We start from the raw sequence: 18,120 nt of genomic DNA on the forward strand, positions 1-18,120 counted from the left end.
ATGATCTCACAGCTCGTGGGTTTGAGCCCCGTGTTGACCTCAGTGCTGACAGCTCAGAGCCTGGAGCCTGCTTCGAATTCTGTGTGTGTGTGTGTGTGTGTGTGTGTGTGTGTGTGTGTGTGTCTGTGTGTGTGTGTGTCTGTGTCTGTGTGTGTCTGTGTCTGTGTGTGTCTGTCTGTGCCTCCCCCACTTGCACTCTCTCTCTCTCTCAAAAATAAATAAACATTAAAAATAAATAAACTTAAAAATAAAAGTCTAAAAAAAAAAGAGTGCATACATGCACTCCAATGTTCATGGTAGCACTACCGACAATAGCCAAAGTATGGAAAGAGTCCAAATGTCCATCAACTGACGAACAGATAAAGAAGATTATTAGTCATTGATCAAAAAGAATGAAATCTTGCCATTTGCAACAGCATGGATGGAACTAGACTGTATTATGCATGCTAAGAGAAGTAGTCAGAGAAAGATAAAATCATATGATTTCACTCATATGTGGAATTTAAGAAACAAAAGAGATGAACAGAGGGGAAGGGAAGCAAAAATAAGGTAAAACCAGAAACGGAGACACACCCCAAGAGACCCTTAAATACAGAGAAGAAACTGAGCGTTGCTGGAGAGGAGGAGGGTGGGGGAACGGGCTAAATGGGAGATGGGCATTAAGGAGGAACTTGTTGGGATGAACGCTGGATTTTATATGTAAGTGATGAATCACCAAATTCTACTCCTGTAATCATTATTACACTATATGTTAACTAACTTGGATTTAAATGAAAATAATAATAAAAATTTTTTTAAAAAAAGAAGAAAAAATTAAAGGAAGAGGAAAAAAAAGGAATCTGGCTGGCTCAGTTAAAAAAGCACGCAACTCTTGATCTCAGAGTTGTGACTTTGAGCCCCATGTTGGGTATAGAGATCACTGAAATAAATAAACACACAAATAAACAAAAAAAAAGTCAGAAAAAAATTAAAAAGTCTTGACAAGAACAGACAAATAATAATAGTCATTTGTGTTGTGGTGATGACACCCCTCAACCTTGAATTCTACAACTTGCTTAAATGTTATAAAACTTTCATATTAAAATAACACAAAATCTTTTAATTGTTGTTAAAAACAAACAAACAAACCATGCCAGTGTCATTGGAAAATGAAACTCTGAATTTTAGTTTTAAAGTTCATTTATTTAAGTCAAGTTTTTTCAGAGGTAGCATATTAAGAAAACGGTTTTGGAGTCAGATGGCCAGAATTCAAGGCTCAGCTTCACAACACTAGTTGTGTGACCTTGGGCAAATTATTACACCCTCTCTGTGACTCAGTTTCTTCATCTGAAAATAGGGATGAAGATGAGGTCTAGATCACAGGATTGTTCTGAGGACTGAGCAAATTCAAATAAAGTGTTGGAACTGTGCCCGTTCACATAGTAACTACACAAAAAATTTTACTAAAATAGAAGGAGAAAGCATGTATATAAATAAGGACATCTGATAAAGATACACACAAGTTTTAGTTCCAGGTAATGGAGTATAGTGGTTGTAGCTGGGAAACTGGGATAGAAAAAAGAATCAAGGGTATTTGAGGAAGGGGACAAATTTACACACTGTAGAGGTATGAAGGTACACAACAGTGCCTGAAAATGACAGGGGGTCCAGTCGGGTTAAGGCATTAAGACAGATAAAAACGATTAGTAGGAAGCAAGTTAAAAAAGATGCTATAAATGATTATGGAAGTCCTTTAATGCTAGCTGTAGGAACCTGGGCTTTGTTAGTCGGCAAATAAATACACTCTACATGATTCTCTATATGTGAAACAATATTATTTTTGACCCATAATTACATGTTCAAAAATAAATGCTAAATGACAATGGCATCTTAAGGCTTTATTAAAAATTAATCAATTAACTTTTCCTGATCTTCATTTTTTGTCACATAAAATATGACTGAAAAGTATCTCCTGACATTGGTAAATGCCTGAAGTGAAAAAACAGTCAGAATTTTCTTTAAGTTTGCTGTTTTGTTCTCAAAGTACGTATCTGTTAAAAGCAGACTCAATGCCTTACTACCATTTTCAGAAATCACATTTTCACTAGCAAAAAGCTCACGTATGACACACAGGTTTTAACGTAACTATCACTGGGAAGAAGTATACTATTATTATTTTGAAGTTCAATTTATTCTCTTTCACACCATAATATTCCCTGATTCAAATCACTAACTTGTCATAACATAGTGTTGGAGATATTCCGTGGCATTATACAGAGAGGACTGATAAAATCTAAGTCTCTTCTTACTTAATGAAGCTTTATAAATAAACATCTGGATTCTGGTAACCTCCTAAGAGGTTTCAGTAAAAGCTGGCCACCACCCCAAGCATGTTACAAACAAGCACATACTATGAGCATGGTGTTAGGGCGCACAGGTGATTGGACTTCTGGCCTTCTCTATTTGATACTATATACATGCTCCAGGTAGTAAATAATTGTATCACATCACTGGAAAGCTAGCACAGTAGCTGTTCTCTAAGGGATGCATGAAAGCAAAGTTATATAAAATATATGTATAGTTTCATCCAATCTTCAATGGAGAAATAATTTATAAAATACAAATAGGGAAAATACTGTTAGTTTTAATGCAGCTCTGTTAAATGCAACACTTATACACAATTTAATATCTCAAGCATCTTATCACAGATTATTTAAAACATCCTTTTCATGTTTGTTTCTTCACTTACAATGAATTTTTCATATTAAGTATGTAAGGATGATGCTGAGTAATTGGGAAATCATTACCTGGCAGCACAGTCATAAGCCAACACATCAGTCTCTGCAAGAAGGTCTCCATCGGTTTCATGATCTCCTCCATCAGGACCCAACTCGAACAGCTGGGGAAAGGAGATAAAACACATCGTTTCTAGTCTGTCATTCAATCATGCAAACCTGCTGAATAATATGTTTATAATTTTGTGTGTTTCCAAAAATGTGCTGGACACTGAAGAATGTAAAAATCAGAATGCATGCTTTTCTTTTTGAGTTTTACTGATTTATTTTGAGAGAGCGAGAGAGCATGGGGGAGGGGTAGAGAGAGAGAAGGAGAGAGAAAATCCCAAGCAGGTTCTGTGCTGTCAGCACAGAGCTCAACATGGAGATAGATCCCATGAACTGTGAGATCATTACCTCAGCTGAAATCAAGAGTTGGATGCTTAACCGACTGAGCCACCCAGGTGCCCCAGAATGCCTGCTTTTTTAATGTTGAATACACAAACCTACACATTTAAATTTAGAAACTCATGGCCTATATTAATTTCAGTTTATTTATATATTCATCTATTTATAGTAAATGCTCCAAGTTCTTCTGTACCAAATATAAACATCTGAAGGAGGTGAAAGAATTCAACCAATGCATTGTATCTAAGTGAGCTTCCAAGGAGGAAGAATTTTGCTTCAACACGTACAAGCTGTGAGATATGGGACATGGTTTCCTCATGCATAAAAGGAAAATGGACACTAACAGTGCCTACTTCATAGTAATTGTGAGAACTACATGAAATAATACTCATGGAGCATTTAGAAAAATACGCAGCAAAAAGGCTAGAAAAATTTTAGCTATGGAGAGAGGAATAATAGAAGATAAGGATCCTTAAAATAGTTCAAAGTAATATGGCACAGGAATAGGAGAGATGAAGGGAATGAAATAAAATGGGTATAAAACAAGGGGAGGAGGACCAGAAAGTCTGAGGAAAGGATAAGAGAGAAGATATCAAAGATGAAAAGTTATGAAATTAAGTGAAAATAAAGGAGAATTATTAGGAAGAGATCTTTTTTCTTCAAAAATGGACCAACACATATAAAAAAAACCCTCATTTCTCTGGAGAATTATATAGCAGGTAAACTACAAAAACACTAAGAAGGAAGAAAAGGGAGCATTAAAACTTACTGGATAATTACTATGCTAGAGTCTCATTTTATCAATTATATGCTAATAATTTGAAAATCTGTCTCCAGTTCAGATCTTGTTCTCAACAGCCACTGCATTCCTCTCCTACAGCTGGACCTCATTAGTTCTAAAATGAGTCACTCCCCTTCTCCCCTGCCTTCCCCGTTCTGATTATCACTCACCTACTCACTCAGATAAAAAAATCTGGAATAATCCTTTTTCCCGTATCTTTCTGCCATCACTACATCTATTCTATTGCTGGTACCATAGCTTGTCGGTTCACGCATGCTCACTGTTACTAGCTAGAACTCATCAGTCTTCTTATCTCCATTCTCTCCTTGCTCTGGCCCATTTCCACAAGGGTTCCATAAACCACAAGCATTCTGGTTTTTTTTTAATGATCCTTAGTACTCTGTAAAATGAATATTTGATTAGAATATTTCTGTAATCTAAAATTTTTCAGTGGTTTCTCATTCCCTGCTTTGTATGTAGCATAATATAAAGGTCCTTAATGATTTCCCCCTTATGTTCGACAAATATTTCTCAACACATACTGTGTAGTGTCCTAGGAACGGCCAAGGCCACACAGGTGAGAACAATGCAAATAAAAAAATGGGGTAATTGGAAGTTAAATCTGTGGTAAGGGAGAGGATTGTTTAAAAAAAATTTTTTTTAACGTTTATTTATTTTTGAGACAGAGAGAGACACAGCATGAACGGGGGAGGGGCAGAGAGAGAGGGAGACACAGAATCGGAAGCAAGCTCCAGGCTCTGAGCCATCAGCCCAGAGCCCGACGTGGGGCTCGAACTCGCGGACTGCGAGATCCTGACCTGAGCTGAAGTCGGGCACTTAACCAACTGAGCCACCCAGGCGCCCTGGGAGAGGATTGTTTTAAATAGGCTCACCAGAGAATCAAGACCTGAATATAATGAGGAAGTGATCCACGGAGGTACTAAAGAGTTGCAGTCAGCAGAAGTAGCCAGTAGCCAGCTGAGGAACAACAGCAGGCCACTGTGGCTGGATTAGAGCGAGACAGCTAGTATAATATAAGGTCAGAGTGATAATGGCAGGCAGTTCTATGGTGCTTTGTGGGCCCTCCTAAGGCCCGTAGCTTTTAATCTAATCCTAGAAGACACTGCAGGAATCCCAACAGAAGGAGTAGCATACTCTGGTGGACATTTTAAGAAAATCTCTGCTGTACTGAGAACAGAATAAAGGGAGCAAGGACAGAAGCAGGATACAAGTTGGGAGGCTACTGTAATAATCTAGGTGAGAATGGCTATGGTTTGGACTGATTTGATATTAGGAACAGTTTTTAGAAGTGGTTAAATCCTGGCTTTATTTTCAAAGTTCAGCCAACAGTGTTTGCTGCCGAAGGGGATGTGGGGTGTGAAAGAGAGAAGGCAAGGATGATTCCAAGATTTCTGGCCCCAGCAGGTAGAGGAATAAAGTTAGCTCTATCCTAAGTCAGTTAATTGGGGTGGGGAAAACATCAGAACAACAAGTTTATTTATTTATTTTTTTAATTTTATTTAAAAAAAAATTTTTTTTTTCAACGTTTATTTATTTTTGGGACAGAGAGAGACAGAGCATGAACGGGGGAGGGGCAGAGAGAGGGAGACACAGAATCGGAAACAGGCTCCAGGCTCTGAGCCATCAGCCCAGAGCCTGACGCGGGACTCGAACTCACGGACCGCAAGATCGTGACCTGGCTGAAGTCGGACGCTTAACCGACTGCGCCACCCAGGCGCCCCAGAACAACAAGTTTATTAGAGAGATCACCAAAAGCCTAGTGTTGAATATGTTATATCCGAAACGCCTATTAGCTATCCAACTGGAGATGTGAAGTAGGAGCTGTATCTATGACTTTGGAGGTTAATAAATTGAAAGTAATCAGAGGAAAAATACTTAAAAAGCCATAAGCCTGGATCATTTTAGGGATGAACAGACTTTAAAAAGTGTCCAAGACTGAGTTCTGGCACTCCAACACTCAGAGGTCAGGAAGATGATGAGTAACCAGGCTGGGACTCAGAAGAACAGTCAGTGAGACGGGACAAAAATCAAGTGTGGGGCCTTAGGAGCCAAGTGAAGACAGTATTTTAAAGAAGGGTTTAATTGGATTAAATTATGTCCACTGGTTAAGGAAGATGAGGAGTGAGAATTGACACTGGCTTTAGCAATCAGAAGCCACTCACTTCCTTGACAAGAGCAGTTTTGGTGGAGTGGGTGGGGCAAAAACGTGATTAGAGTGGATTCAAGAAGGAAAGGGAAGAGAAAGAATGGAAACACAAAGCATGTCAGTAAGAATATGTACAGAGTCCAGCTAGGTGGCTAGTCCAAGACAAGTACCTTTGCCCAGAGTAGTTAGTGGTGGAAGACTCTTCTAGCAGCAGGAAGGAGGTAAAGGAGGATCCAACAAGAAAGATGTCTAGGTTTCTGACTTAGGGTAACAAGCATATTGTGGATGGTACTATTTAAGAAAGGGACTACTGGAAGAAAGCCAGGTCCTGGGGAAAGAGCATGAATTCAGTTGAGATATAAAGACTAACAACTGTCATGCCTTTAAAGCACTTACATGGAAATGGGTCAAAGAAGAAGTCTGAGCTGGAGATCTAAATTTGGACATCATGGTATGCTGACAGCTATTTAAACTTCAGGCTTAGAAGAGAATGTCTAGGAGAAAATATAAAGTGTAGAAATAGGGCCCTAGGGCTGGGCTTAGAAGAAATCCAACATTTAGTGTCCAGGTAGAAGAGGACAAACCTACAAAAAAGACAGAAGAAACAACCAGAGATATGAAAACAAAACAAAACAAAACAAAAAAATAAAGAGGCTTACTGCTAGAAAAAAAAATGTATACCTTGGAGAGGTGAGTGGAGGAATAAAAAAAGACTTCCGTTGGAAAACCTTAGTTTACTAATAACTGAATTACAAAGGCAGTTCACATCCAGTGTACTGGAGGAATAAGGGAGGATTTGAGACTTAGAAAAAAAAATTACATCCACTATAAAGACAGGATTATGGAAGGCCTATATACTTCTGTACCACAACTACTAGAGACAGGGGTCAGTATGGTGTTCAATATCATCAAAACAAAACAAAAAACTTTTCAGGGCCATAAAAAAAATATCTTCTTGATAAACTTACTAGACAGTGCCAACTAGCATTATGTAATTCACGGAGTTTGCTTCTCAATCTTAATTTTGAATCAAGACATCTTAAAATAACCCTTTCAAAGAAGTTGCTTTGAAATAAGCCAAAAACTATAACTACTGTCCTTCCTCCCCTTCTTCCTCCCTTCCTTCTTCCCCTCCCCTCCCTCTCCCCTTCCTTTGTATATATGTATGAATGTATGTATGTATGTGTGTATCTATCTATCTATCTATCTATCTATCTATCTATCTATGCCATAGGTATCCTTAATCATTACTCCATCCCTATCCCTAGGGACTTCTAATTCTTACTTCCTTAATCTCTATATTACCTGTGTTTCTTTACCACATGTATTACAATCATAGCCAGAAATAAGCAAATGTTTTTAAGTCTGTCAGCTCTGGGTGGGTCTCTATGGGAAGTGTCCTCAAAAACCATCATTTTAAGGGAGTTTTAACAATATAATTTTTAGATATTAAAACAATTTTTTTTAATGTTTACTCGTTTTTTGAGACAGAGAAAGACAAGAGTATGAGCAGGGGAGGGGCAGAGGGAGACACAGAATCTGAAGCAGGCTCCAGGCTCTGAGCTGTTAGCACAGAGCCTGATGCGGGGCTTGAACTCACGAACTGTGAGATCATGACCTGAGCCGAAGTTGGCTGCTTAACTTAACTGACTGAACTACGCAGGCATTCCAATTTTTAGATATTATTGAGAGAACTAAGAATTTATCTCCTGAACAGATGGCATTTAATTGAGAATTTTTAATGAAGCCTGCTATTGAAATTAAGGCAGTAACTATAGTTTTACTTTAAAGGCAAAATCAGATTGGGGCACCTGGGTGGCTCAGTTGGTTAAGCAGCCAATTTAGGTTCAGGTCATGATCTCCCCGTCTGTGAGTTCTAGCCCCGTGTCGGGCTCTGTGCTGACAGCTCACAGCCTGGAGCCTGCTTCAGATTCTGTGTCTCCCTCTCTCTCTGCTCCTTCCCCTGCTCGCACTCTGTCACTCTCTCAAAAAAATAAATAAACATGGGGAAAAAAAGGCAAAATCAGGTTAATTTGAGAAGTAGAACATTCAAACATCCTTTGCTTGCAATAATTGCAGGTCTTTTCTGAGATGAACAGGTAAACTTAGGACTTTTGATTACTTTTATGTTATCTCCCTGATGAATTCCATACCCCATATTCCATCTCTCACTTCATTCCTGGTCCCCACTCTTAGGGTGATCATGTCTGTTTACATAGTATTTGGCATCAAAAATGCTAACTTTTTAAAAAGTTTCTTTATTTGAGAGAGTGAGCATACACATGAGCGGGGGGAGGGGCAGAGAGAGGGAGAGAAAGAATCCCAAGCAGTTTCCACGGTCAGTATGGAGCCCATTGCGGGGCTTGATCTCACAAACCAGGAGATCATGACCTGAGCCGACATCAAGAGGTGGATGCTTAACCTATTGAGCCACCCAGATCCCCTAATGACTTTTAAGGCTACATCAAAATGTCCCTGAATCAAAACAGCTGTGCCCTCGTTATTAAAGTGGCTACAAAAATGGAGGCATATCAAAAGGTACTGCTGTTCCTAGACCACTAGGAAGTTCAGCACAAAGGATTGAGATTGACTATTATAGTCTTTTTCAGCCTAAAATTATTATAAAATCATTTTCCATCATTTCCTCACTTCTTGACTTTTGCTTTTCTAATGAGTCAATGCTTTAGTATTATTATATTAGATTTTAGCAATGTTTCCTCAAGTCCTTTTTTATATATATTATATATATAAAATAATAAGCTAAGTCAAAACCAACATCTTCAAAAAAGGGCAACAGTGTCAAAAAACTGCTTACCTTAATTTTCGCAGTATATTCTCCTCTACCTCCAAACAGACCAAGGCCACCAAGTAAAATATCAGTGTCAGCACTAAAACGTATAGCTTCTACTGAATGGGCAGAGTAACCCCAGCCCCCTCCATGACCTAAAGGACACAAATAATTTATGTTTTAAGATATTTATATTTCACTTATAAAACAATATTTCCTAAAGATAAATATACATACTTTCAAACCTGTTCACTACACTATAATCTTCTTTGGAATAAACCTTCATTACTGCTTGAGTCTCCTCCTCTGTACTTGCAACACCCATTTTTAAATCCTGCATAGCTGCTAAGGTATCAAGGCAACCTAAAAACAAACAAACAAAAATTCAACTCCTTGAAATTAAAATTTCCTATTATATTGATGACAGGAGATGATGTAGGGAATAAATTAAAATAGTTAACTCTGAGTGTGCTCAATAAATGTATTCCAAAATTTAAACAATATTTCATGAGAGAACACCTATAACCAATAAGAATTCTCCACTGCTTAGGTAATTGTCATATTTAAACACATTCTATACGTCAATGTTTTGCAAAAAACTGCATCTTTAGTTTTGGATGTTTATAATGATTTACCAGCTGAAATTTGAGAAAAAAGAAGCAAGGAATTATATGTATGCTCTAGTAATTATACTTAGGAATATGACTTCACAACTGCTAGGTTTAGATAAACATAAATAAGTCTTTTTAAGGATCTTTTTAAAAAACAACAAAATAAGTAGTTATGTGGATTGGTACAAAATTTCCACCAACAGAATATCTATATAAACTAAAAAAATGCTGTATTTCAAATAATTAAATAGAAGTAAAGAGAAACTGTGTTATGTAAAAAAAAGAAAGAATATGTATAAAATTTATAATTATATGAATATGTATTTTATAGGATGTCATTTAAAATAATGTATATAAATTAAATATTATAATTATATATTTGAATATTCTATCTGTATCTCTAAAGTTAATATATTTAACCTAAACAAAGATATTATTTAAAAAAATACCTATTAGGAAAATTATCTTCAGAGATGCTTTATACTTGGACATACACAAACTATGTTGGTTCAAATCTGATGTATTGTTCTTTGTTGGATAAACAAACCTCTTAAAGCTAGGGGGTTTAACTTACATTGCACCTAGTATTTTGTTGTTTAACACACATGAAAAAATGACATACAAATCTAAATATTCTCAAAAAAAAAATTCTCAGCACACTGCATGAATGAAAATTAACTGGTCATCAAAGAGCAACCCTACCTAGAATGTGCAAAGCTGCATGAGATCGGGTGGTGAGAGCCCTTGATCCTGTTGGTAAGGCAAGTTCAGGACTTAGAATACTACATCTGGACTGCATGTCTGCTGCAGAGGGAAGTCTGGCATCAGCAACCACTGCATTGTAACACCACAGCTCTCTGGTATTTGGTCGAAACCTTCAAGAAAGAATAATTATAGCACTTCAACATACAGTTTCATTAAAAAAATTTTTCTAAAGTAGAATTGATGATACAAAGGGATTACATACAGTCAGCTTAAAGAGGATAAAATGTAGCTCATTATTTTCTCTATCTGAGCTAAGTATATAAATAAAATGATTTATGTCACTGTAAGTGGAATAATTTGAATGAAACAGTAACACGGGCTATGATTTTTTTTTATGAGTACAGGAGCAATAGTACACATGGTGCACACATATATAAAGCTTTGTACAACAAAAAGTCTACAGATGAAGTCTAAAGACAAAGGCCAAGTTGAAAGAAAATATGTGAAACACACATGAGACAAAAGAACAGTATTCACAATGTATAAGAGCTCCTGCAAGACAAAAAGAGGTATCAATCTAATATCAAAAGTGGACAAAAGACTTGGAATGCTGTTTCCACAAATGAAACACAAATAAAGTGTAAGGAGGTGTTCAACCTTACTAATAAACAGTAAACCATAAGGGACCCACAATACCCCCCACCATTATTTCATTTCTCTTATCCCTTCCATAAAAATATTCTCAAAAAGCTGCCTCCATTTCTTTGCCAATTTTTTGCTATGAATTCTTTTTGGAAAAGTTGTTTTAATCAACTACAGAGTACATACAAAAGAATAGTAACAAAATATTTTCAAGATAAGGTATGAAGAATAATGCCATAATGTGCACCAGTAAAAAGAACATTACTACTACATTTTAAGTGCCCTGGATCTCCCTCTCTACTTAATTTCTTTCCTTTTCTTTCAAAGGTAGCAATTACTTTGAAGTTTAAAAGTTTATCATTCTCTTCTTACGTTTATGATTTTCATATGTTATACCAAAATTGTGTAGTATTTAAGTTTCATGTTTTGAATTGTTTATGAACAGGATACACAATTTATGTGTTTTTCTGTGGCTTGCTTTCTTCAAACAATAGAATATGCTTACAACGTATTTATACAATGGTGTATAACTGCAAGCTCATTCATTCTCATTGTTATAGAGTATTAATAGCTCATGTGACTATATTACAGCTATTTGTCCATTCTACTAATGATGGCAAAAAAATGAAAACCACTCAATTTTTCCATTACAAAAAAATGCTGCTGTGGATAATTTTATAAGTTTCCCTAAAGCATTAATACAAGAGTAAATGGGAAGGAAGAACAAAATTCTCATTTTTTCCACAACTGGTATTCCTATACAGAATACCCAGGTTCTTTTGAAAATCTGATTTATGTCAGATACAGCTAACAATCATATTCATTTATTAAGGTTGTTTTTGTCAATCAATGGTGCTTGATGATCCAAATTTACTAAATACAAAGGACAATCTTGAAGAGATATTTACACACTTACAATCATAGCAGTATTATCCACAAGAGCCAAAAGGTGCAAGCAACTGAAGCATCCATGGATGGATAGTGGATAAATAAAATGTGGTAGAAACATACAATGGAATGTTATTCCAGCCTTAAACAATTCTGTCACAGGCTATAATGCGAATGAATCTTGAGAACATGATGCTAGAAATAAGCTAGTCACAAAAAAGACAAATACTGTATGATTCCACTTATATATCAAAACTGGTCAAATTGACTGAAAGTAGAATGGTGGCTGCTACAGGCTACAGGGACAGAGTAATAGGGAACTGTTCTTTGGGTACAGAGTTTCAGTTTTGCAAGATAAAAACATTCTGCAGATCTGTTGTAGAGCAATGTGAATATACCTAACACTGCTGAATTGTACAACTAGAAATGGTTAAATTTTGTTTTTTACCATAATTAAAAATAATTATTAAAAAATCTTTATCTTAAACTTAAAAATAATACTTGGCACAGAACAAATTCTATGAAAGTACCTGCTACAATTAGTAGCATTAATATAATTGTACTATTAAATTTTAATTTAATCTATTAATTAGTTTGTGTGTGTGTGTGTGATTATTTCTCTAGTTGCTTTTAAGATTTTTATCTTAGTCTTAGTGTTCTATAATTTCACAACAATTTCTCTTGATTGTAGATAATGGAAACACATAATTTCTAGTATCTGTGAATTTATTTTTTTATTTTTTAAGTTTTATTTATTTATTTTGAGAGAGACAGAGACAGCATGAGTTGGGGAGGGGGAGACAACGAGGGAGAGAGAAATCCCAAGCAGGCTGCATGCTGTCAGCACAGAGCCAGATGCTGGGCTTTAACTCATGAACTGTGAGATCAGGACCTGAGCTGAAACCAAGAGTCGGATGCTTAACCAACTGAGCCACTCAGGCATCCCAGATATCTGCAAATTTAAACCTTTTTTTGGTTCTGGAAAATTATTAGGCATTATCTCTTCAAATGTTTTTCTCCTTTATTTTCTCTAATTTCTAATATTTTCTTCTTGGATGTGTACTAGATCTTCTCATTATATTCTCAAATCTCTTTCACATTTTTTTATTAAAAAAAAATTTTTTAATGTTTATTTATTTTTGAGAGGGAGAGAGAGACAGACAGAATGCCAGCTGTCAGCACAGAGCCCAGTGTGGGACTTGAATTCACGGACTGCAAGATCATGACCTGAGCTGAAGTCAGACGCTTAACCGACTGAATCACCCAGGCGCTCCCACTTTTTTTATATTCTTGTCTCTGGCATTTTGTGTAATTCCCTTTCATTTGTTCAAATATGATCTACTCATGCATTTGTGTAAAAAACTATTCTTCATTTATAAAAGTTTTGGTTGGTTGTTTTTCAAATATGCTTCATCATCTTGAGTCTTACGAGTTTTCTTTTGTTGTTCAATTCCATCTTTTATTTTTTAAACATTTCATATATACTTTATATTATTTCTGATAATTCCAAGATCTCATTGCTTGCCTCTTGCTGAATTTCATTAAAAGTGATATTACTTGTATGTTAAGCAATCTTTGACTTGGTGCTCATACTTGATGGAATGTTAATTCATTAAAACCTATGGTACCATGCTGGTACCAAAGCATGGAGGATTTACACTGGCCTTGTGCTGGAGACAGAGGGGTATTACCTATTTGATCCCACTTCAGCATCATTCTAAGGCCAGATGCTTAACAGAATTTTCAGGATCAGTTCCCATCTCCCTCACCTTGTAGCTGGCACAATGTTTGTTTTCCAAACTGCAGCACTGCTTATCAGCAGTTGCCCTCAGCAAAATCCTGTGTTTACAGTGCTGACTGCTTACTTCTCAAGGGTCACCTCATGAGGTATGATTTTTATTTTTATGCTGGTTTTCATTCTTTGAGGTAGGGGTGGAAGAGAGGGGCACTATATTAGTGATATCTTAGCTGAGTGCCAAGCAATGTATAAAATTTAAACTTGGGGTGCCTGGGTGGCTCAGTCAGTTGAGCGACTGACTTCAGCTCGGGTCATGATCTCACGGTTTGTGAGTTCGAGCCCCACATCGGGCTCTGTGCTGACAGCTCAGAGCCTGGAGCCTGCTTCTGATTCTGTGTTTCCCTCTCTCTCTGCCCCTCCCCGACCCATGCTCTGTCTCTCTCTGTCTCAGAAATAAATAAACATAAAAAAATTTTTTTTAATTTAAACTTATTTTTTTTTAGTTCATCAAATTGCCAAAAGTGGAAATCCCCACTCTTCAAACCATACCAATCTAGTTTGCACATCTAACACTTGCATGAAATTATTCTCAAAGTTGTAAATAACTTCTAAGTAGTTAAACCTAATGGAATTTTTTGTCATCTACTTAGTCAAGCCCTCAGCATATTCAACATCATTAAATGCTCCTCTTTATGATCCATCCCCTTCTCACTTCCATGTCAGCACACCCTTTTCGCTTTTTCTAATAGTTCACTGGCTGCTCTTTCTAGTCTCCTGTCTAGTTCCTCTCTCCCCTAACTTAAAATGTTTTAAGTTTAGGACTCTCCTCAACCTACATTCTCTGCCTAGGTGCTCTCGTTCAAAAACACCCCTTTAGATATACCTATAAACTAAAAATTCTGGAATTTACATTCCCAGTCCAAACTAGTCCTTTGTGCCTGGCTCACTTCTCTGCCTACTTAACATGTCAAAAACAGAAATCTTGACAAAATCTGTTCCTTTCTCTGCCTCTCTTGGCTCAGTTAATGTCTATTCAAATGCCAAAATCAGAACTTTGGGAATCATCCTTGAACACTTTCTTTCCTTAAATGGCCACTGCCCCCACCCCCACCACTCCCCCCCAGAACCCCACCCCCAAGTTAACCAAGTTCTATTGGCTCTATTCCAAACTATGTGCTACTGCCTTCTCCTCCCATCTTTCCCACCACAACCCTAAGTTTCATGCCATCCTCTCTCCCTTGCACTACTGCAGTAACCTCCTGTATCTGTGCCTGCCTCCTTCCATCTATTTTCCACACAGTAAGTATAATCTCTTAGTGTCACTTCCCAACTCAACATCCTACAAAAACTTCCTATTGGAAGAAAACTCAAATTTCTTGATCTACCCTACAAAGTCCTGCATGTCCTAGCCCTGCCTACTCCTTTGAATTCATTTTGTGCCACTCACTCAATATGTTCTAACCACACTGGCTTTTTTCAAGTTCCTAAAACACAGCCAAGCTCTTGCTGGTACCAAAGCATTTGGGTCTACTAAGCTCTCCCTGCTCAGAAAACTTTTCATAACTCTTCAAATGCCTGGTTCTTTTTATATTTTAAGGTCTTAACTTATACTATCTCCACTGAATGGAATATAGGTCACTGCTGTTAACCTCAATCATAGCGCCCTCTTTTTCCTTAATAATGCTGAGCAAGCTCTGTAAAGTATATTAGATAATCATTTTGTACAGTCTTTATCTCTGTTAAAAAAAAAAAGATGACTTCCCTAAGAGCAAGGACATTGTCTATCTCATATCATATAGTATGTATTTAAATATTAACAGAATAAAATTAAAATAGCAAAAATTGAAAATAATAGTGCAGTATTAGCATACAGTATTAATATTAGTATTTAATATTATTAAATGATAATAACTGTATAGTGATGCAATAGTATGGGAAAATACGGACTCTGCCATGCGGTTGGTGAAGAGAGTATTAAGGGAGAAAAGGGCAGGTATATATGACAATTCTGACTATCTTCTGACTCAGCAATTCCACTTCTTGAAAGCCACCTCATAGCAATACACTCCCATGAGTATAAAACTCTGTGCTTATATACATGTGTGTGTTTGTGTGTTCACTGGGGCATTATAGATAATACTGAAACATTAAAAAATAATCTAAAAATTTTGTTCATTAATAGGGAAATAGATCAGTATATTTTGGTATATCCAGACTACAGGATTCTATACAGGTTTAACAAAAAAGCAGTTCTTAGAGTAGTGACTTGGAAAGACCTAGAAATTGTTGTTTAGCAAAAAACCTAACTTTTAAAATGAATATATTCTTATTTGTATTTTAAAAATACATGCATTTAAAAAGGTGTCAAACTGGGGCTCCGGGGTGGCTCAGTGGGTTGAGCTTCCGACTTCGACTCAGGTCATGATCTCACCTGTGAGTTCAAGCCCCACATCGGGCTCTGTGCTGACAGCTCAGAGCCTGGAGCCTGCGTCAGAGTCTGTGTCTCCCTCTCTCTCTGCCTCTCCCCTACTCACACTGTGTGTGTGTGTGTGTGTGTGTGTGTGTGTGTGTGTCTCTCTCTCTCTCTCTCTCTCTCTCTCTCTCTCTCTCTCTCTCTCAACAAATGAATAAAGGCTTGCACCATGCAAACGCCCAATGTTGTGCTTCTGCGGATCCATCCCTCCAAGGGGCCTGCCTCCCTCCAGGTGCTGCAATGCCCCTCCCGCAGGGGACCACCTACTGCAAAGCAAGCTAAGCCTACCCCTCCTGCCCCTGTGTACCTTGCAGATCACCCCGTCTGATATGCCCTTGGCCAGATCCCATCTCAACAGCACTACAAAACTGGCAGTGTGTAAGCAGCCCAGACAGAAGCCACACCACTCCACAGTGAGTCCTGCCCCTGGAAGAAGGGAAGATAAGGTACACACCAGTCTGACTGTGACCCCAGTGGTGGGCTGGGGACAGACATCTAGTCTGACTGCAGCCCCGCCCAACAACACAAGTTACTCCAGACAGCACAGGGGAAGTGCCCTGCAGTTCTGTGCCACTCCAGGGACTATCCAAAATGACGAAACGGAAGAATTCTCCTCAAAAGAGACTCCAGGAAGTAACGACAGCTAACGAATTGACCAAAACCGATTTAAGCAATATAACGGAACAAGAATTTAGAATAATAGTCATAAAATTAATCACTGGGCTTGAAAAAAGCATACAGGACAGCAGAGAATCTATTACTACAGAGATCAAGGGACTAAAAATAGTCATGAGGAACTAAAAAATGCTATAAATGAGGTGCAAAATAAAATGGAGGCTGCCATAGCACGGATTAAAGAGGCAGAGGAGACAATAGGTGAATTAGAAGACAAAATTATGGAAAATGAGGAAGCTGACAAAAAGAGAGATAAAAAAAATCCAGGAGTATGAGGGGAGAATTAGAGAACTAAGTGATGCAATCAAATGGAACAATATCTGTATCATAGAAATTCTAGAAGAGGAAGAGAAAGAGAGAGGGGCTGAAGGTGTACTTGAACAAATCATAGCTGAGACTTCCCTGATATGGGGAAGGAAACAGGCATTAAAATCAAAGAGGCACAGAGAACTACCTTCAGCTGTAACTTGAATCAAACTTCTGCATGACACATCATAGTGAAACTGGCAAAATACAAGGATAAAGAGAGAATTCTGAAAGCAGTTAGGGATAAACAGGCCCTAACTTACAAAGCTAGACACATAAGGGTAGTAGCAGACCTATCTACTGAAACTTGGTGGGCCAGAGAGGAATGGCAAGAAATCTTCAATGTGATGAACAGAAAAAATCTGTAGCTGAGAATCCTTTATCCAGCAGGGCTGTCATTCAGATTAGGAGAGATAAAGGTTTTCCCAAACACACAAAAACTGAAGGAATTCATCACCACTAAACCAGCCCTACAAGAGATCCTAAGGGGGATTCTGTGAGTGAAATGTGGTAAGGACCACAAAGTACCAGAGATATCACTACAAGCATGAAACCTACGGACATCACAATGACTCTAAACCCATATCTTTCAATAACAACAATGAATGTAAATGGACTAAATGCTCCAATCAAAAGACAAATGGTATCAGAATGGATAAGAAAACAAGACCCATCTATTTGCTGTCTACAAGAGACTCATTTTACACTTGAGGACAACTTCAGATTGAAAGTGAGGGGATGGAGAACTATCTATCATGCTACCGCAAGTCAGAAGAAAGCTGAGTAGCCATACTTACATCAGACAAACTAGACTTTAAATTAAAGGTGGTAACAAGAGATGAAGAAGGGCATTATATAATAATTACAGGGTCTATCCATCAGGAAGAGCTAACAATTATAAATGTCTATGCACCAAACATGGGAGCCCCCAAATATATAAAACAATCACAAACATAAGCAACCATGTTGATAAGAATGTGGTATTGCAGGGGACTTTAATACTCCACTTACAGAAATGGATAGATCATCTAGACACAGGATCAATAAAGAAACAAGGGCCCTGAATGATACATTGGATCAGATGGACTTAGCAGATATATTTAGAACTCTGCATCCCAAAGCAACAGAATATATTTTCTTCTCCAGTGCACATGGAACATTCTCCAAGAGAGATCACATACTGGG

The 18,120-nt window shown here is 37.5% G+C and overlaps 1 protein-coding gene across 10 annotated transcripts in view; it reads right to left on the reverse strand.

Annotated features, from left to right (window-relative positions):
• MYCBP2 (MYC binding protein 2) overlaps nucleotides 1–18,120 on the reverse strand; it is a 286,982-nt gene that overhangs the window by 146,595 nt on the left and 122,267 nt on the right. For all 10 annotated transcript variants that reach the window (XM_047853582.1, XM_047853618.1, XM_047853590.1 and 7 more), the window contains 4 exons: nucleotides 10,211–10,383; nucleotides 9,135–9,260; nucleotides 8,925–9,052; nucleotides 2,787–2,878 (listed from right to left, as the gene is read on the reverse strand). In XM_047853582.1, the coding sequence (XP_047709538.1) occupies nucleotides 2,787–2,878; nucleotides 8,925–9,052; nucleotides 9,135–9,260; nucleotides 10,211–10,383 (519 nt within the window). The remainder of the gene's footprint in view (nucleotides 1–2,786; nucleotides 2,879–8,924; nucleotides 9,053–9,134; nucleotides 9,261–10,210; nucleotides 10,384–18,120) is intronic.

Source organism: Prionailurus viverrinus, chromosome A1, assembly GCF_022837055.1.
Source record: "Prionailurus viverrinus isolate Anna chromosome A1, UM_Priviv_1.0, whole genome shotgun sequence".
NCBI classification, from domain to species: domain Eukaryota; kingdom Metazoa; phylum Chordata; class Mammalia; order Carnivora; family Felidae; genus Prionailurus; species Prionailurus viverrinus.